Source organism: Ammospiza caudacuta, chromosome 2 (assembly GCF_027887145.1).
Source record: "Ammospiza caudacuta isolate bAmmCau1 chromosome 2, bAmmCau1.pri, whole genome shotgun sequence".
In the NCBI taxonomy this organism is placed as follows: Eukaryota; Metazoa; Chordata; class Aves; order Passeriformes; family Passerellidae; genus Ammospiza; species Ammospiza caudacuta.
The window spans coordinates 56,965,068-56,985,263 of record NC_080594.1 but is presented as its reverse complement, the minus strand read 5'-3'; the positions used below and the strand labels follow the sequence as shown (position 1 = coordinate 56,985,263).

At 38.1% G+C, this 20,196-nt stretch overlaps 1 protein-coding gene across 1 annotated transcript; it reads left to right on the top strand.

Annotated features, from left to right (window-relative positions):
- The first annotated feature begins 75 nt into the window (after positions 1-75).
- Positions 76-19,843, top strand: VPS36 (vacuolar protein sorting 36 homolog). Its single transcript, XM_058824819.1, has 14 exons — positions 76-191; positions 1,923-1,991; positions 5,508-5,578; positions 6,605-6,719; positions 8,099-8,188; positions 9,484-9,570; positions 12,229-12,261; positions 12,380-12,457; positions 12,871-13,005; positions 13,897-13,962; positions 14,523-14,587; positions 15,036-15,120; positions 17,553-17,629; positions 17,713-19,843. The coding sequence occupies exons 1-14, from the start codon at positions 96-98 to the stop codon at positions 17,804-17,806; spliced, it is 1,161 nt and encodes a 386-aa protein (XP_058680802.1). The 5' UTR covers positions 76-95; the 3' UTR covers positions 17,807-19,843.
- Positions 19,844-20,196: the final 353 nt, after the last annotated feature.

Here is a 20,196-nt window from a genome sequence, read left to right as displayed (position 1 = left end):
CGCTCCCCGCGCCGCCGCTAGAGGGCGCGGGTCAGCCGCGCACGGTTCCTGCACGCCCATAGGCCGCGGCCCGGTGCGGGTGCGGAAGGGCGGCCATGGACAGGTTCTCGTGGACCACCGGGCTGCTGGAGCTGGGAGAGACGCTGGTGATCCAGCAGCGCGGCGTGCGCCTCAGCGACGGCGAAGAGAAGGTGACGGGAGCTGGAGCCGCTCCGCGCGGGGCCTGGCGGCGAGGCCGGGGCAGGGAGGAGGGTAAAGGACGCGGCGGCGGGCCCTAGGCAAGGGGGGCAGCAGGGCTGTGAGTGCGGGCCGTGTTGGGCGAGAGACGCGATGCAAAGTGTGTGAAGGGCTTGGGCTGCAGGCGGAGCATCGAGCGGGGGTGTGGGAGGACGTTCTGCGCCAGGGTCTGGCAGGGTTTGTCTCTTTGGGGAGATTAGGGCGGAGTTGCAAGATTCGAGGGGCTGTGCTGGTCGACAGCGGCTGAACGTGAGCCAGCAGTGTGCCCAGGTAGCCCAATGCCATCCTGGCCTGTATCAGCCATAGTGTGGGAAGCAGGACCAGGGCAAGGATTGTCCTCCTCCCCGCTGGTGAGGCCGCGCCCCGAATCCTGTGTTCAGTTCCGGGCCCCTTAGCTCCGGACAGACAGCGAGGTGCTGGAGCGGATCCAGGGGAAGGGTCTGGAGCACAAGTCGTAGGAAGAGCAGCTGAAGGGGCTGGGATTGTTTAGCCTGGAGAAGAGCAGGCTCTGGGGGGACTTTACTGCTCTCTGCAGCTGCCTCAAAGAAGGGTGGAGCCAGGTCAGGGTCGGCCTTTTCCTCCAGGCAACAAGTGACAAGAAAAGAGGAAGTAGCATTAAGATGTGCTAGGGAAAGTTTAGATTGGCCATTAGGAAGAATTTCGTGACAGAAGGGGTTATTAGACATTGGAATGGACTGCCCTGGGAGGTGGTGGAGTCCCCATTCTTGGAGCTGTTTAAGGAAGGACTGGACTTGGCGCTCAAGGCCATGGTCTGGTTTACACGGGGATTTTGGGTCATAGGTTTGACCCGATGATCTCAGAGAACTTTTCCAACTTAATTCATTCTGTGATTCTGTGAGAAAGGCCTTGGACAGAGTGTGTGACATGGGGTGAGGGTTGGGACCCGCACAGGGTGTGTGTAGGCAGTGTCACTGTGCTCGGGCTGTCACTGCTGTGCGGGGCTGAGCTTTGGTGCGGTACAGGGCAGGACGCACAATGCACACTTGAGCCATCCTGGGTGCTGACATGCCCTCTCCTCTTTTCTGAGCCGTGCTGCTCATTGCTTCACTTCACTGCAGGACTGAATCTTGGTCTCTCCATTTTTCTACACCATGGTAATTGCATGCCCTCACAAAAAGCTGTGAACACGTGCCTCCGATTTTACAAGTAGGAAGCGATTTGCTAATGCAGATTTTCCAGGTACTGTTTGCTGTCTGATAAGTAAACAGCAGCACAGATAGAAGCAATACTCCTGTGTGATAGGATGGAAGATTTCAGACTGTGTGCAGCATCTTTTTATTAGATTGCTTTGCTTTTTTGCATAGCTTCTACCTTCTTTGTCAGCGTACATGTTCCAAAGCCAATAGCCCTGTTTAAAATACATTTAGGAACTTTAGTATATCTTGCAGATTATATGGAGGGAGGATCCCTCAGGATTTCCGAGGGGAAAGTTTATACAGTTTAAAAAGGAAGTTTGTGTTTATCCATCAAATCCTTTCATACTATTTTTCTCCATTGTTTCCTAAACTTCATGTATTTTGTTTTCTGGAAAAAAGGGAGTGTTCTCAAAATACTGGCTTGTTAAATCTGATTGCTCGGTTGTGGTAAGGTGTAATGTTTCCAAGACCAGTATTTATGTAACTTACTGGTTCAATGTGTTGATCTGTTTTATTTTTCCTGCCCAGGTGAAATTTGATAGTGGAGTTTTACTGCTGAGCACACACAGACTGATCTGGAGGGATCAGAAGAATCATGTAAGTCCCAACCATTCAGTTGTACATTTCCTAATAAACAAATAGCATGCAATGAAAAGCCTGTACACAGAGAGGGGATTATTCCTGCCTTTATATGTGTTTTGTTTTACAAGTATAGTCCACTTTTTGGCTCTCAACAGAAAGAAGATTATGTAGTGTTCTTTCATCCAGTCCTGGTTTAATAAAATAATCATGCAGACATGAGGAGGGATAGGAATGTATCCTATAAATTTTTCTTTTTGACTGCACAGAAGTAAAGGAGAAAAGAGCCTGGTGTCACGCACTAAAAAATATTGATTTTGAAACTGAAATTGAATGTGTCAGGCAAATCATAATATGAAGTTCTCTCCTGTGCTCCTTGTCTAGGAAAGCCTTTTCTTTCTTGTTGGTTTCAAGTCCAAGCCCTGTCATATATTGTGCTCCCATCATATAGTCCCGAACCATGATTTGATAATAGGATGTGTTTGGTGGTGATGTTGTTTTGCACAGACATGTTGCCCTCCCAGCTGCCTGTTCTGCCATGAACCATCCCTTAAATCAGCCAGAACTTTTACTGTACTGCTGTGAACAGCTGGTCACAGGTTAAATGGCCCTGCCAGAACTACAGTGTGGTAACTGCAGTAAAGCTGCTGAATGCTTTGTGCCATCAACCACAGCCTAGGAATGCAGGCTGGAAGTGGGAGAACAAGACCACAAACACATAAAGCTCTGAGCATAGACTGTGACAATGGGCACCACTCCACAGATGCAATTGGAGGAGAAGTCTTTCCCAGACCAGGCTGGATTATGCTTGTGTTGGACACAATAATTGATAATTTTAACCCTGGAAGTCAAAGTTTAGATGGAGCACGTTCAGATGACAGCTTTTCAAAAGCAAATTGTATTCCACTGGAATTGCTTTTGTGCAAGGGCAGCTGAAGCACCTCTCACATTCAAAGGCTGACCCCTAGCAGATACCACGTCCTTGCTTCAAAGCAGGGAGCTACTAAGAGCACTCTGAAGGCAGTATCACCAAAGATCTTCTTAATTTGGCAGAGTAGTGTGATGTTTTCTTTAGGGATTCTTTGCAGGAACTGTAGACCTATTTTTAATACACATTTTTTCAAAATGTTTAAAGAGCTGTTACCCATGGTGGGGTTACTGTTACACAAGTTAGGGCTTGATTGTCCAGAGCACCAGCTGCTCTGTATAAATTAACATGGGGCTTTCTTGCACAGCCATCACATTATCATATGAGATAATGTGCTAAACTCTGTGTTAATCACCTTATATTTCTTCATCAGCATTGCTTTTTGAGAGCTGAGCATGTACTACAGCAGCCACTGTATCTAATCTTCTCACTTGGACTTTTTGCATGCTTACAGTAACATTGGGCATTATGGCTTCATCAAGTCTTAGAACTGAAATCCATGCTCTCCTTTCCAACAAAAAGATTACATTTGTCTCTTTTCCCTGATTTTTCCATCTGCTCCTAGGCCATGTGATTTCTTGTATTCTTCCAAGGTCACTAAATTTGTTAAATCAGCAGAGGAAAACCTTGGAGAAGAAGAAAAATAATTTTATTTTAACTAATTTAACTCAGCAAAGATTCTGAAAAGCTCGGGCTTGATTAACAGAAGGGGCAGAAATGTGGCCTGGAGATGGGCAAAAATTACCCAGTTCTGGTTGGGAGATGTAATTAACTTTGTTAGTTAAATAAAGCTGATTAATTTTCAAGCTCTCAGTACTGAAACATGGGGAGCATGGTGCCTTTTTGTTCTCTTGGTAAGCTGTTGTCTAAGCTCAACTGTGGTTTAACATCAGACTTAAAAACCTTATCTAGCTCACCTAGAAAAAATTTGTGGAGAGAGTCCCTTTCTTATTGTGTCAGCAATGTATAATAATTAATTTGGCACATGTCATTAGGTTAATGTATCTTACAGAAACAGACAGTTGGGTCCTATAGCTGCTGTTCTTACATGCCATCTGCAGTTCAACAGTCTTTAAAAAAAAACAAAAAAAGGAATTCTGTAAAGTTTGTTACATTGCTAGATTTGCACAAATTTTTAAATTATAAAATCATGCATAATGGAATCATGAGGCTTTGGAAAACAAAATTTAAATGAACACACTGTGTATTTAACATCTTTTTGGTTTTGTGTCCCTTCCTGTAGCGTCTCACATCAGGAAAGGGTGATTCTAAATCCTTGTACTTAAAATTTGTTCATAACTTTCTGTCTTGGAACTAACCGAATCGGTGACTTTGACAGTGAACATACTATGTGTAGTTGAACTCTTTTTCACATACTATGTGTAGTTGAACTCTTTTTGTCATTTTCAAAACATTTTTTTAACAGAAGTATCATCTTGCCTATCTTTAAAAGTGTCCAGAAGTTTGTGGCTGTTTTACAAACGTTATTAACTGTTTGTAATGGCTTTAGAAACTAGAGTCATAGAAGAGCCTAGATAGCTTGCATTAAGAGTTTTTAGGAAAGGAAGTATAACCCAGGTTGTTTCCCAATAAGACATTTACTTATTAGTTGGAGTTCCTGCATGTATACTTCCCTGCTCTCAAATTTAATGGGTATTTAATTACTCCATACAAAGAGGAACAGTTTTGGTAGTAGGGATTAAGAGGGCCCTCTAACAGTGTCTATTGTAAACTGGTGCTAGAAGTGGCAGGTGGAAGAGAGAAGTTCAGAGAGGGAATGCAGCCTGTGTTTCCTGTGTTTCTGAGTGACTGTGTCACTCACCAAGGTGTTGTGTGGGAGATGATGTTCCTCAAAGGATGTTCACCAAAACAAGACCAGGCACCTTATTAGATGTTTTGAATCATTCCCATAGCAACTTCTGTCTCAAATGCATGTAGAAAGAGTTTAGCCTGGGATAGTTTAGTTTCCAATAGATGGATACAGCCTTGTTTCTTGCTCTTTGTTTGGTTTAAAGCACAGTCCAATAAATGTGTGGTGAGATGCATCAAGTGCTGGATTAAGCACTCCTTCACTGTAGGATGGATGGAAAAATTCCTATTGCATTCAGACAGTAGTGTATATTTTAAATATTCAGCATTTAAAAAGAATGGTGGGTTTGGATATTTTTTTAGCTCTCAAGGTAACATCAGTGCAAAAATGTCAAGAACCTGTGAGTATTGTACACCTGCAGAGATGAGGTGCGGTAGTGTGCAAATCTTAGTCTTTAAATTTTGACCTGAGATCTAAAGATTTTTTTAAATCTCATAGTCTCTTCTATGAATCTAGCTTGAGGTTTTTAAAGTTGACACATGACACTTAAGTTTGAGGTTTGTTAATTAACTAGAACTCAGTTGTTGGGTTTGGGGTTTTTTTTGTTATTTTTCTACATATATTTCACTGTAATACATTGTTTCTGTTGCTACCATCATATTTCACATAAAGTGCTTCAGGCAGCACCTGTAGATATCCATACTGTTTGTGAAATGGAGAAAGAGAACACTTGGGTTTAGAGAGTGAATAAACAGGATATAGTTTAATTCACCTGTGTTTGTGGTGTTTATTGCAGGAGTGCTGCATTGCTGTACCTCTGTCTCAGATTGTATTTATTGAAGAGCAAGCAGCTGGGATAGGAAAGAGGTATGGCCATCCTCATTGTCTTTTTCAGATGGATCCTTTCACATGCATCTTATGTGAGGTACCCAGTATTATAGATTAATCCATGATAGGTTCCGTGTGCAATGTTAATTTTCCATCCTGACAGTCTCAAGGAACACTGAGGGGAGGTCAAATGTGCAAGAGAGTCATGACTGATGTAATTTGTTAACTAACTGCCTTGTAATCACTACTTATGATTTTAGAGGTCCTTTCTGACATAAACAATTCTGATTTTAAGTTTCTAAAGAGAGAAAAAAATTTGGCTGGAGAAATACATACACAATTATCAGATTGGCAAGGTAGTATGCTGGTGGTATTCAGAAGAAATCAGTTTATTCATTAATGCTGGAGAGATAAGTAAAGACCAGTGCAAAGATATCAGTAAAATGAGATGGGAATGGAGGACTTGCAGTCATGGTTTGATAGCAGTCTGTTAATTTTCCTAAAATCATGCTCTCCCAAGGTTTGTTTTGGTAGTAGGTGTCCTTTTAGACTGTTATTTTCATGCATGTTGGCTTTGAATGTTGGTTTTGGATAAGTTCACACACAGTGTCCACAAGTGACATATAGAAGTCAAATAGGTTACACATAATATTGACACCTTTTGTTTTCCTGTGTCAAACAGGAAAAAACATATTTTAGCTTTTGACCTGCAATAACTAATGCCAAATTAAATTATAACTTGATAGTCAGTTTTTATCTTAACTAAAAGTTTTTTTTGAAATTACTGCTTAAATTTTTAAAATCTGTTATGTTCATTTCTAAAGGATTGATGATAGGTACATTTTAAATTTGTAACATGTTTTTGCTTTAGAGGCTGTTGTAGTTTTTATGCAAGATCTACTTCATCAAAATATTTAAATGTTTATGCATAAATATAAGCATTCTTTGATAATCTTTAGCTCTTACGTGAGATAGTTAATAGAGATTTTTATGAAATGGTTAACTTTCATGCAGAAATAGTTTATTTAAATATTACAGAAATATCTTCTCTTTCCTTTTCCATAGTGCCAAAATAGTAGTTCATCTTCATCCTGCTTCTTCAAACAAAGAGCCTGGTCCATTCCAAAGCAGCAAATATTCCTACGTCAAGCTTTCTTTCAAAGAACATGGGCAGATTGAGGTGAGTTTGTACCACGGATGCCAAGCACAATCAGGTCTTGGGCATGCTTTTCTCCTCTTGCTGTGTTAGTGATAATTTCCCATGATCTTTCCATGTTTACTTTTGAGGTGGAGCTTTTTCAATACATCCTTTTGGGAGACAAACACTATGAGCCTCCCTTGTTCTTTCATTAAATACTGCAAATAGAGTTCCAGAAATGTCAAGAGGCATCCTTACTTTAGGGCATTTAGTATAATCTTATATTTCCTTTGCTAATCTACTTAACTGAACATGGGATTTTCCAAAATGACATCTCTGAAATCTGTTAAATGTTTAACAGAGTAAAAGATACTTTTTTGTACCTAATCCTCTATTAAACAGGGATCATACAACTTAGTCCTAATTTCCTCTCTAATTTTATTGTTGAACACCTTTTCTTTCCTCAGGGCTTTTGTTCATTTTACACTGTATAATTTTTTTTAATCTATACCAAATCCCAAAGGCTTTGAGCATTCTAGGAAAAATGTAATATATTCTTAAAAGAAAGCTCATCCTAAAAACCTAAGAAGTTGCACTCTGTAAAGAAGTTTCACAGTGGAAGATCCTCATTTGAGGAGACTGAGAATTTTATGCTGTGGAAAAAGCTGTACCCGTTCATTGCAGAATATAAGATTTGCAACTCACATTAGTTTGAATGTCTTAAAAATGCATGTGCTTGATCAGACTCACTTTCATTTCTTTGTGAGCAGTTTTCACATTCTGATGATTATAGGTTTATGCATAGTATAAATGTGTGTTTTTCACAATCATAACAATATCTATTTTAATGTTGTGTCTGAAAATCAAACTTACTCTGCTTGCTGATTGCCCAGCACATCAATTAAACCCCAGCCTTTCTTTATGACTTCAGAATGCTTTTCTGTGAACCTGAACAATGAAAAGGGTGGAATAGATTTTCTTCCTGGATGTTGGTCAGTGGGACACAGTGTTACCTAATGCCACCTTCTGGTATTAGCAATAAACAAATTGGTGTCATTGATCTCTGTGGTTGTTTTTATATTGTTGAGTTAGCAGATCAATAGCAATTGGATTGTTCAGCTTTCCTTCCTTTAAAAACATGCCTTTGAGTATACCTCAACATTTAACATGGCTTGGGACATTTTGAAAATCTGAAGAAATATTTTACAATGGAAGTACTTAGTGACTGCATGGCTTCTCTTCTAATGTGAATGCCTTTGAAGGCTGGACATTAAGAATTTCCATATAATGAGTTGTGTAGGTGTTATCATATTTTGTCTTCGTGCATTGTGAAGTTTATTTCATCACCAAGATGCTAACAATAAACAGAGGTACTCTGCACAGTTCATGAAACATCTGTTGTCACTCTTTAATGTTTGCAGTTCTACAGACGATTATCGGAAGAAATCACACAGAGGAGATGGGAGAGCATGCCCACTGGTCAGGCCATGCAAGTTAACAAGGATTCACAGGTATGTGCAGAGCTTCTGAGCAGGATCTGTGTGTAATCTCTTACTGCCACTTCTTGCCACCCTCATATAACACATCCAGCATGTGACTCTAACCAACATCATGGGCATGTGCACAAATTCAGCTTTAGTTTGCCTGGTTTTTCACTGGCATAAATTAGTTTGTCCTTTACATTTTTCATCTGATAGAACACAGTAGCCTCTCTTGAGTATGCTTAGATAATGAGCTCCTTTTTTGTTTGTTTGTTTTAGTTAGACACAAACACACATAATTGTGAAAATACAATATTTATTTGCACATACTTTTATTCAGCATGTGAAGTCCAATGAAGCTGGAAAATTTTTTGTCTTTAGTGTGATTCCTGGTTTATTTTGAGGCTGGAAGTCAATATAACATGTGACTTTTATATAACTCTTTAAAACCAATATATGTTTGATTTAAATGGGTATTCTAAATGGACAGTTGTTAGGAAGAATGTCATATATTAAATAAGGTTTATCTGCCTACATACTTCTAAGTTATTAACACTGATAAACATGTAGGTGTTGTTTCTATATATTAATATGCTGAATATATGAATATATAGTATTGTATGAGTGAAATAGGATGATTTAAAGATTGTTCAATATGAAATCATGTATGTTCTCTGTGGTAAATGCAGTACCTATATGGACAGCTGCATTTGGAGTAATGCATGAAGAATCTAATCAAAATGCCTTGCCTCTATTTAAGTCATAGCAACTCTCTAACACCAGTGCTGAGCTTTGCAGTCAGAGGTGAGAGGCCTGGCACTGCTGCCACTTAGGTGCCAACCTTTCTAGAGCATATTTGGCATCTGGTAAAAGTTTCACCATCGCCCACATTCTAATACCTCTGAGGAAGGTAAATTAGACTGTACTTAGCATTGTGTTTCTATGTTTCTGTTTCTTCAGGCTGGATTTCTTGAAGTAATGCACTCAGGCATTTCCACAGCTCTAGTATGGATGTTCACATGAACTTGAGAGGCTGGAATTGAGATGAGCTGGAATACTTAGTCTGGATATTAAGCCATATTAATAGCCTCAAATATACTGTCAATATCATTACTTGTCTAGCACAGCAAATTCATACGTGGTTCACATTTCTTAATTTTTTAACAATGGTTTGAAAATTACTGTTAAGAAATGCATGAAATATTGTATGAATGGTATCTGCTGTGTGGGGGAATATTTCCGGTTCTCTAATTTTCACAGTGAGGCAAATGAGAAAACTTAGCATTTCCTATTCTGACTATTTCCTTTTTTTTTTTTTTTTTTAGGCAGGAAGAATAAGGGCTGTAGGAATTGTAGGTATTGAAAGGAAATTAGAAGAAAAAAGAAAAGAGACTGACAAAAACATTTCCGAGGTAGGTACTTTTGAAGTTTCAAGGTCAGCCACCTGTCTGAACTATTTACATTCATTCACACTTTCTTTTAGGGACAGCTGAGACTATTTACTGTTTTTGTTGAGAAGTCTGAATTGATTAAGAGTGTACAGTGTGTAGTTATTTATTTTGTTTAACTTACTTACCAATATATGTAAAGGTACTTCATTTAAACAATTCCTTTAAAGCCAGGTTTTTAGATGTTACATTTAGGCTTATAATTACAGTAAAATGATTTGCAGTCCAGACAGGGACAAGATGTTATAAATACTTTGCAAAGTACCTACCTACTTGGAGACCATTCTTTTCCATAGAACCAGCACAATAGTTGAATTCCATATATCAATACTAATGGACAGCAGAGGCATTTAATTTCTTCATATATACCTGCGAGCAGTACCTTCAAAAATAGTCTGATTCTGTCGTGGTAGTAGAGATTGATACAAAAGTACTCATAAACTACATGCAGCAGATTTGTTCTTGTGGCAAAGCTTTATGGGATTCAGTGTGCCACAAGAAAAAGGCATTCCCTACTCAAATACTTATAAAAATTAAAGTGCCTTTGCAGGCCACGTGCTGTTTCAGATACTGTGAGCTTTAAACTTTCTTGGTTTCTGTCTGTGAGGAATGTACTGAATGAAGTTTTGTGTGTAGTTCAAAAGGTATTGTGGTTACATGCGTGGGTATATAGTTCAAAAGGCATTGTCTGCATATTTTTTCCTTTAGTAGCTTTGTCAGAGAGTAAAAGAAATCCATTTATACATGTTGTGTGAGCAGAGGAAAGCCATGACTTGTAAAGTCCTGCCTTCCTCCAGCTTTAAATGTTATAAATGACTTAATTTTAAAAATGGTGCCCTGGCTTCCAGGAAAAGGCTTCCTGCATCTGCTGTTCAGTGCTGATAAGAATCCAGTTCTTTAGCCTTTTGTTTATCTGAGGAAGTTCCTGTTAGGTGTGTGCACATTCCCCTTTGTTTCCAGGCCTGCCCTGGGTGAGTCAGGCAGAGGAGGAGTTAGACACAGCATACTGTTTATTTAGCTAAATCAGGGCTTCTTTTGATGAATGTTGTTTTCATGCAGGTATAGAGATTAGAAACAAGCTGGGAAAAGCCCTGTCAGAAAACTTATTGTTGATATCATATACAAGTAGAGTAGCAGGACTTTGATTTACACTAGAGATTGGGAAATCTATTGTAAATTATTCAGTTTGGCAGATTAAGGAGTAAGAAGAAGTATTCCAATAGAAGCTTTTGTTTTCTTAGTGGTAAATTATTGTTATACAGTGACATATTTTCTTTTCTCCCTGTGGACCACCTAATTTTGGATATCTAACTCAGGTGCCAAGTGTTAGGGGCTAAACTTGTCCAGTCACTGGAGAAACACTGGCACTATCAGGAGGTGAAAAGCAAACCTGTCTCTTTCTAGAGGTATCTCCTTTTGTTCTTTGCACATTGAATCTCTGACCAATAAGCTTCTTCATAAGGCACCTAAAAGTATATGGGAACAACAGGGTCTTCCTGCAAAAACCCTGCTGAAGTGTGTCTTTCTAGTGGGGGATTAGTCAGAGTAAGGCAGAAATGACATAGAGGCAGTGGCTAGAAGCTGTAGGTAAGATGTCTCTCTGGCTATTTGACAGTGTAACTGAACATTCTTTACGTGAGGCTGGAGGGCTCCCATTCTGCTGTCAAGCCAACTCTAGATGAAAAGGTTCAGGAATTTTTCTCATACCAAAAAAAAGTTGTTTGAAAAGGTTGATCATCTGGACATGTAGTCATGTATTGAGAGTAGTGAGGAGGCTGAATGAATGTGTGTTGATGAGGGTGGAAGAAAAGGGAGTTCCTTTTTAATATGGTTGCATTAATGGAGTTGCTAGCTCTCTTTTTTTTTTTTACATGATTTTTTAAAATACTAGTTTATCATTACCAAAAGTTTGGAATTTCAGTATACCTTCAGCTGTTTTTAAAGTATGATTTATTTAAGCCTAAAAACCCTTTGTGGGTTGTTGTAGAGTTGTTGTATTTGAGACCATAGCATTTTATTGGAGTACTTAAATGATGAGATGTTGCCACACATTTCAGAGGTTTTGTCCCTCAGATATCCTCTTTCTTGCTCATTTGAAATGAGTGTTTCTTACTAATTAAGTAACATTCACTGATTTAAGTTGTCTTGTCAGGAGAAGTACCATCTATAGCTTTACAGCTGTCTTGCAGCTTGCCAGAAACAACAGATCTCCTTGAGAGAGGGTTAATTGTTGGAACAAAACCTACCATCACCACCCAGAAACCTTCCTCCACCTTACAGAGAGCATAATAAATTTGGAGAGTTTAATCTTTTCTTGGACTCAGTATCTCATTATCCCTTCCTATCATATGGACATCATAAATCATACTGAAATTCTGCTCATATACTGGAAAAGCATGTGGTTGTTTGATTCTCTTTTTTATTGTTTGTTTCAATTATAAGACATGCTGTAAAACAGTTTTATCAACAAATAAGGCATGGTATCTCATATTGTAACACACTCATCTTAAGGAGCCACAGCTCTTATGAGTAGCTTGGGTAGGTGGACAAAGGCATCTCCCTGTGTCCATAAAACTAAATGCTGTAATTATATTGATCTGCATTGTCTGCTTTTCATTTCAGGCTTTTGAGGACCTTAGCAAACTAATGGAGAAGGTATGGATGAATGGCACGTGTCACTTGGCCAAGTAGACTTACACTCGTTTTCTCAGTTTTAAGCACGCTTTTTTCTCTTATGCTGGAAGTTGACTTATCTCTATGTGTTTCTTCATAGGCTAAGGAAATGGTGGAATTATCCAAGTCAATAGCCAACAAGATTAAAGAAAAACAAGGTGACATCACTGAGGATGAGGTAAATTAATTTAATTTTTAAATTCTACAAAAATGTTCTTATGAAAAGCAAAAAGTTATCTGTTTAATAATGTAGTGTTAATAAAAACCCTTACTGTTTGGTTTTGTTGTGTTTAGTCCCTTATACATGGTGTTGAGTTTACTTACTTAGCGTTAATTTTTCTTTAACCCTTTTTAAAAGCAGTGATTTAGCTGCTTTTGTATAAATTTTTCTCTTTCTTTACCTGTGCTGGTCAAAAATAAATGGTACAAAGTTTTGCCTTCTCTTTGCCTAGTAATTAACTTTATTGGTAATAAACTGAGGGATTTATTCACCAAAACATGGTTATAGTAATAAAATCAAAGATTTTTAAAAACCAGAATCACTCATTAGCTGCTGTACTTTTAAATTTTTTTGTTTGTTTGCTTGTTCAGACCATTAAGTTCAAGTCCTACCTACTGAGTATGGGTATAGCTAATCCAGTTACGAGGGAAACGTATGGATCTGGTACACAGTACCACATGCAACTGGCAAAGCAGCTGGCTGGAATCCTGCAGGCACCCCTAGAGGTAATGCACCACATCTTGCACCAGCATTTTCCATGTGTTGCTGAATTTTGATGTGTGTTTTGGCTGTAGTAGTCTGCCTCTTTCTAAAGCAGATTTAGCAGCACAGCCTCCTACTCAGTGTTAATGGGAGGAATATATGTTGCCTTTTTGAATAAAAAAAGTTCAGTACAAATTTTTCTTAGGACTAATGGCATCAACTTTTGATTTGCAAAATGTTGATGAGATTTAGAAAAATATTCAAGTGGTCTTTCTTGTATTTGAACAGCTCTTTATTCATCCCTTGCTGCAGAATATTTCATTTTTTTAAAGAAAGAGGGAAATGACACTGACTGAAAATAAAAGTAATGAATCTTTTTAAACTGCTTAAAATTTATATATTTTGGAAATATAGGACAGAATTATTAAGTAGATTACCAGCCCATAGTAATATCTCCTATTTTAATTTATCTTAAGATATTATAGATTACAGGTTTCTCACCAAACAGTTAAATTTCATATTGCAGCTTATAAGGCTATGTTCTTCCTAAAAAGCATAAATACTACAGTATTTTTGTGAAAGGTATGTGCTACTTACTGTGATCAGAATAGAAAACCGAGTTTTTCTGAAAAGTAAAACCAGTAAATTGATTGATAGATTTAATATATTGAAATTCCTTGTTCCTATGATTTATTCTCTGGTTTAAAATCAAAGTAATTCACGGTCCTTGGGTGTCGTGTCGCTATTTTGCATTTTAAAATTGTTAGTGAAAGGTACAACTTGCCTCTTTAGTTTTTTCCCATTAGGGCCCATCATTTAGCCCCTCTGTCTCACCTGTTTAATCAGCACCTGCAAGTAGAGATTATGAGGTTCCTGGGCTGTTTCTCTCACCAGTCTTGTGCTCGTTAACACAGGAGCGAGGGGGGATCATGTCTCTGACAGAAGTGTACTGCCTGGTGAATCGTGCTCGAGGGCTGGAGGTGAGACACTGCTCTGGGTCACAGTGTTAGGACAGGACTTCAGTCATAAGGACATTAAAGGGTAAAAATGTTCCCTACCAATGGCTCATTCTACTTGTCTACAATGCAATGTGATCAGCTCTTTATTAAAATTAGAGGGGTTTTACCTTTCTCATTCTCATTTTTCCTTATAATACGTATGTATCCTTTACAAGTAATAATAATGTATGCTGCTTTTTATGATACCATGTAAAAGGGAAAATCCATACTTATCTGGAAACAAACTTAAAGGTCAGGGGCTACTAAAGAATGGTGAATGTTATGGGAAATTTTTTAAACAAAATACAGCAATTCTTTCTGTAAACAAGGCAAGGAAGAGTATTATAGAATACATAGTAAGAGAACAGAAAGGAGCATAGAAGCCAAGAAAACAGACTGCACAATAGAAAGGAAAAAGAATTAACAATAAGTGTAGCCAAGTGTATTTTATAGCTTCAGCTACTAAAACTTTGTTTGTTTTGATGTTATACTATACACCTGAAATGCAAGCTGTAAATAAATATGTTTTACTATTTTAATAGTTGCTGTCACCAGAAGATTTAGTAAATGCTTGTAAAATGCTGGAATCACTGAAATTACCACTAAGGTAAGAGCTTTATGGATTTATTTATAAAGCACAGCATTCACAGGTCAGACCATGATGATTTAGTTTTTACTTGAAGTAGAATTTTTTTGTGATTGTTGTGGGTATATTAACAAAATCATTATTGGCTTAAAGGATGCTGCTCTATGCACTAACATCCACTCTACATTAAAACATTAATTTTTAGCTAGGAAGATGTTATTTTTTCACTTAGAATTTTTTCAGGCTGGAAAAGGGTTTAACCAAGACCAGACATATGCCCTGCTTTTATCTGTCTCTTCAGAATTTGAATATGCTGTTAAGCTTAAGTTCATCTTAGAGAGCTTGCTTGGGTTTGGGGGGATTTTTTCCCCTTTTGTGAAGTGGTTCTAGATGTGGATCCATTAGAAACAAGACCATAAGTGATGTGCACAAGGTTTTTAGTTACTTTGCCTCTCTTTTTTGATTTTAGGCTTCGGATATTTGATAGTGGTGTCATGGTGATTGAACTCCAGTCTCATAATGAGGAGGAAATGGTAGCTGCTGCTTTAGAGACAGTAAGTGTACTTCATTTCCTTCAGTGTTCTGACCATGCTAGGGAAATTTAAACATATTAGGTAAAAAACTTGAGGTATGGGATTTCCTCTTGAGGTTTCAAAATACAAAGCATTCCACTTCATATCTTCTAAAAGAAATATTTAAATAGCACTCCTCAACTTCAAAGTTCTGTGCAAGCAATAATCTTAGTCATTACTTTTTCTTTAAGGAATAAATCACTTTTCTATCTCTTTTCAAACTTCATTAACCTTCAGCCTTCCTCCAAATCTTTTCCACTGTAGATTGAAATTCATGGCATTTATTGAGCACCTAATTTAACAGAAGTGAACTTCAGACACTGTACTGCTTGAAGGCAGTGGAAACAGCTCTTAAATGTTCATTTAGGTAGTTGTTTGGTTTGGGTTTATTTCATAGAGCAGTACCTTGCATGTGTACCAAATTTGCTGCTGTGAAGAGCACTCAGTGGGAGAGTAGTGTGTATAGAATTAATCCCCAGCTTCATCAGGGAAAATAATAGTATGAATTGCTCAGTGTCATAAACCTTTGTGGTTGTGCTGCCTCTGGACGCTTTACAGTCCTGTTACCCTATAATTTGTTACATTTTTCCTATGTCTTTCTGAGTGGAATGTAACTTTTTGATTTTCATACATTTGAGAAAAGGCTGATCCAGCGTATCCAAAGTTAAACATCAAAGTTAATGAGGGGGCAGTCGAGAAAAAGTAGAGCTATCAAAGACACCTCCTCACTTGACACAAGGTAGACTGTTCAGTGTGTTTTGCATATTGTCACCATAAAGCTTTTGCTCATCAGAAAGACTGTTAGATAAGAGAAATATTTACAGTGATTTAAAAGATTCTATTCTAAATCAACAACATTAAAATGCTTAAATCTTTCAGTATACGTTAATATTTTCAGTTTCTTTTCTTAAATGTGTAGAAAAATACTAAGACCATTATAGGGTTTTTTTCTGATTATTTTTGTTTTTTAATGAATTTTTTTGTCTTCAGTAAGAGTGCTTATGTCTTTGAAAAGAAAGGAAAAACCTTTCTTGATAACAAAGGAGGTCAACTGCAAAAAGTAGCAGAGGGTGGATTTATTACCAAGGTGCCTTTTTATGTTATTTCATAACACAAAACTTTGGTTCCATAGAAGAATGGAAGGGAGAGGCTTCAACTGAGGAAGACTAGGTTGTATGGAAAAGGGAAGATGAGATCAGACTTGTGGCCAAAAGCACCCATACTTTAATGTTATTGCACATTATACATTAAGTTCTGAGAAGTGAAAGGAAGCCATAGGGTTTCAGGCAGGAGCGAGATGTGGTTTTGAATGGCTGGTGAAGACAGGAAATGACACGGACATCAAAGGAATCCAGCATCACCCTTGATGAGCGCAGTGGTTTGGGGAGGAAAGATAATTAATCACCAATTGTATAGCTGACGTCCATTACTCTGAAAATCTCATGTTAGGACTGATTTAATCTGAGTTTCTGTAAAAGGACTACTGCTGAGAATGATGCAAAATAGAGCCCTCCCCACCCAGTTATGTGGGAAGCAGGAAATCGCAACTATATCCGGATTTACAACTTAGCTTGAATCTAAAGCAATGGAGAAATGGAAGGATAATTAATTTTTAGAGAATAAAACATGTTTATCTGGGAAATTCAAGGCAATAATAAATCTAGATTTCACATGTATTATTTATATGGTATTTTGAACATCCACATGTCCCACGTGTGTGAGAAGGCTTAATTTTATTAAGTAGCATGATTGAGACAAAAGGGCCAAAGTTTTGAGTCCCAAAAATGAACTTGCCTTTTGTGTCAGCTGAATGTGATGGTGGCTTTTAGTTACTCCTCTAGTATGCCACTATGTCATGTGAAGTACTAAGGTTTGGGGATTTTCCTGTAGGCAGTGGGTGTATTTTAAATGCCATAAAACTCAAATTCTTCTCTTCCACCTGAGATGACATATTTCTACATCGATGACCTGCCCTCAACAGGTCTCTTATTTCCCTGTCTAGGCTTCAGTGTTTGCAGAGTCACTTAGAATAGTTCTGCTGTGTAAATACTGATGGAGACTGTATTCTGCTGTCTGAGCTATTCCAATTTTTCAGTTCATTTGATTCCAAGGGATCTTTAAAAAAATTCCAAAGGAATGGGTACTGTATGATTTTTTTACGGATTTAACTCTTTTCTCTCTTGCTTTTTTATACTCAGCAATTTTCCCAGGGCACTGAAGAGATTAATTAATTTTTAAGGGGAAGTACTCATAATTAGTTGTACTTTTAAAAAAGCAAACAAATTAATTCTCTTCTCAAGGGATTGTCTACCAATTTATCACTTCACAAGGTTAAACCTGATTCAGTAGCTGAAAGAACTTCGTTGTTCTTCTAATGCCATGGTTTGTTTATTTGTGTACTTGTTTTTTGATAGGTATCTGAAAAGGGTTCTCTCACAGCTGATGAGTTTGCTAAGCTGGTGGGGATGTCTGTTCTCTTAGCCAAAGAAAGGTAGGTAATAATTGTTGTGTTTAATACTTCAGTTATCGTGTTGTCCTCAAGTAATACATGACATCTTCTTTTGCTTTCTCTAGGCTGCTTCTTGCTGAAAAGATGGGCCATCTTTGCAGAGATGATTCAGTGGAAGGCTTGAGATTCTACCCAAATTTATTTCTGACACAAAGCTAATAGCATTTGTGTACAATTTGTTATGTAATAATTGAACAAGAGAGCAGAATCCTTCCAAGAACTGACTTTAAAATTCTTATTTCGTTAGTCAACTGCAAGAGACATGAACATTGCAATGCTTTTACAGTTCTCAGGTATTTCAAGTGCTGAATTGTCTTACATGGAACTGAAAGGAAATAGAAATCACAAAGTCAGACGCATGTCTATTGTCTCAAGACAACTCACTCATTTTTCAAGTTTTATTTGATGTGCTGTGTAGTTCCTCATTTCAAGAGAAGATTCCACACCAGTGAAAGTGGAGAGAATATTGCTGTAGAGTGCTGTGAGGGTCAGTACCCAGAAGCCAGCTTACTTCATACTCCAGTTCCAGTTTGCTCCAGTTTGCTTATGTCTGGAGCAGCAAAGCAGACAGATGTATCCACAGTGATAAGAAATGGGACTCTGGTGTCTACTGAGGTATAAGGAACAAACTAGTGTAGAATAATCCCTTCTCCCAGAAGCGATTAACAGTTTTCTAAGGGAGGATCTTTGGGATCTAGAATTTGAGACAGAAAGAACCTGCTGCAAGAGAGATTATTGTATGTTAGGCAAATCTAGAAATTACCGTGTTTATTTTGTCGTGTCTTACACTAATATCTCAGATAGAAGCATTGTTAGCACAGACTTCCTCCCTTCTCTTTCCTTGCCATCTTCCTTCCTGTCCATTTATGTTGCACTTTGGGTGCCCCTTCTCTGTCTTTCTGTAGCAGAGTGGAGCAGCCTCCTGTCACTTTACCAGACTCTGTGCTTTAATGTGCTTATGTTTTATCTTGTACTTCTAACAAAGGATCATTTGTTTGTTTCATCAGCCTATTACATGTTTTGGGGAAACAGTTCATTTGCTTACCTCTCATATGTGAAAATCAATATGCTTTCTATATTGAAGGAAGAAAGAAGACTATCACGCTGTGTTTAATACTCACAAGGTATCATTGTTTGGTATTCTTCACCCTGTGTTCACACTGAATGCAATATAATAGCCTTGGTTTTCATAACTCCAGTGGAGTTGCTACACTACTTGAAGATCTGTCATGATAAAAACATTTAAGTGGATGTTTATGATCCACATTACCTGAATTTTTGGCATTTTGAAGTGACTATTTTTAATAAATAAAGTTAATTTAAGGTATGGGCAAGGACGTCATACCGGTAACTACACCATGGTTGTGATGGCCAGATAAATATTACAAGAAAGGACAAAAAGGATTTTAATATGAGCCTGAAGATATTTTCAGAACCATTTCAGTGTTACCACAGCATGAGTTGACGTGAGTTAAGGGCCTGCCAATAGTTCAGTGCAGAGATTCCTACAGTGATCATGCCTGTGGCTTGTAGGATGTCCTTTATATCCAGGGGATTAGTAAGAGGATCCATCCTCTTACTCTTGTCACAAGCAAACTTTCATGCAGTGCTTTCTTTAAGGCAGCTTTCCTCTGCTCCACGAGGGTGCTAAAATTTATCTCTTTCACATGGCTGAAGGAACCAGTTCCACACTGTTTTTACAGTGTTAGTCACCTGGTGTCATCTCTTCAGGAGCCTTACAGCTTGCTGCTTTCCTTCATCTACCCACAACCCAAAGGAGAGATAGATCCATGCCAAGCACATTGAGCATCACATATCTAAGGAGGGACTGAAAAGTGAGAAATTTGGAAGCAAAAAGCTGTTTTGTGACAACTGTCTCTTTCGCCCAATAAAAGCCTGTAATGGAAGGCCGGTGGTTTGTGGGCCTGAACCTCTCCCCACAAGGGGGCACGTCGTGTGCAGGAAGAACAAAACCTGAGAGGAAATGCCTAGTGTAAACTGCCAGCCTCTGTTCCTCCAATCCTGAGTGTTTCATTATCTTACTTAAGCAATAATAATACAGCCTATTTAGAATAATGGTACCTTCTCAAGCTTTTCTTTTCCAAGATTTTTCCTTGACTTTGTTTTTCTTCCAGACAAAAAGGCTAGAGGGGAAATTGTATTGCTGATTTAGAATTTAAGCAGACACATGAGAAAATGGCTACTAGAAAGTAAGAAAAATTAAAACATTTTCTTAAATAGATTGTTCTGTTGAGTTTTTTTTTCCTTCTGAATGTTTTAAATGCTTTAAAATGCTTTACACATTAAAATCTTGTGGTTCCACCGGGCAGGTTTTTGAAGCACGTCCTATTTTTACTGTCTTACTTTGTAACTAAAAGGGTACAATATAGTTTTGATTTAAAGGGCAGAATTAAATGTAATTAGAAGGCCTTGCTTGTGTTGCTGAGTAGCCTGTAACCCATCTCAGCCAGAACAGTCAAACTCTAGGTGTCTACACAAGCACTGCTTTCATGAGATCATATTAATTTAATACAAAAGGTACGTATATG

What these genes read in the sequence shown, in the direction of transcription:
- VPS36 (XM_058824819.1), top strand. Translation starts at nt 96, where the DNA reads ATGGACAGGTTCTCGTGGACCACCGGGCTGCTGGAGCTGGGAGAGACG. An exon ending in TCCTGCAGGCACCCCTAGAG is followed by an intron (nt 13,006 to 13,896) that starts GTAATGCACCAC and finishes TCGTTAACACAG; the next exon opens with GAGCGAGGGGGGATCATGTC. An exon ending in TCACTGAAATTACCACTAAG is followed by an intron (nt 14,588 to 15,035) that starts GTAAGAGCTTTA and finishes TTTTGATTTTAG; the next exon opens with GCTTCGGATATTTGATAGTG.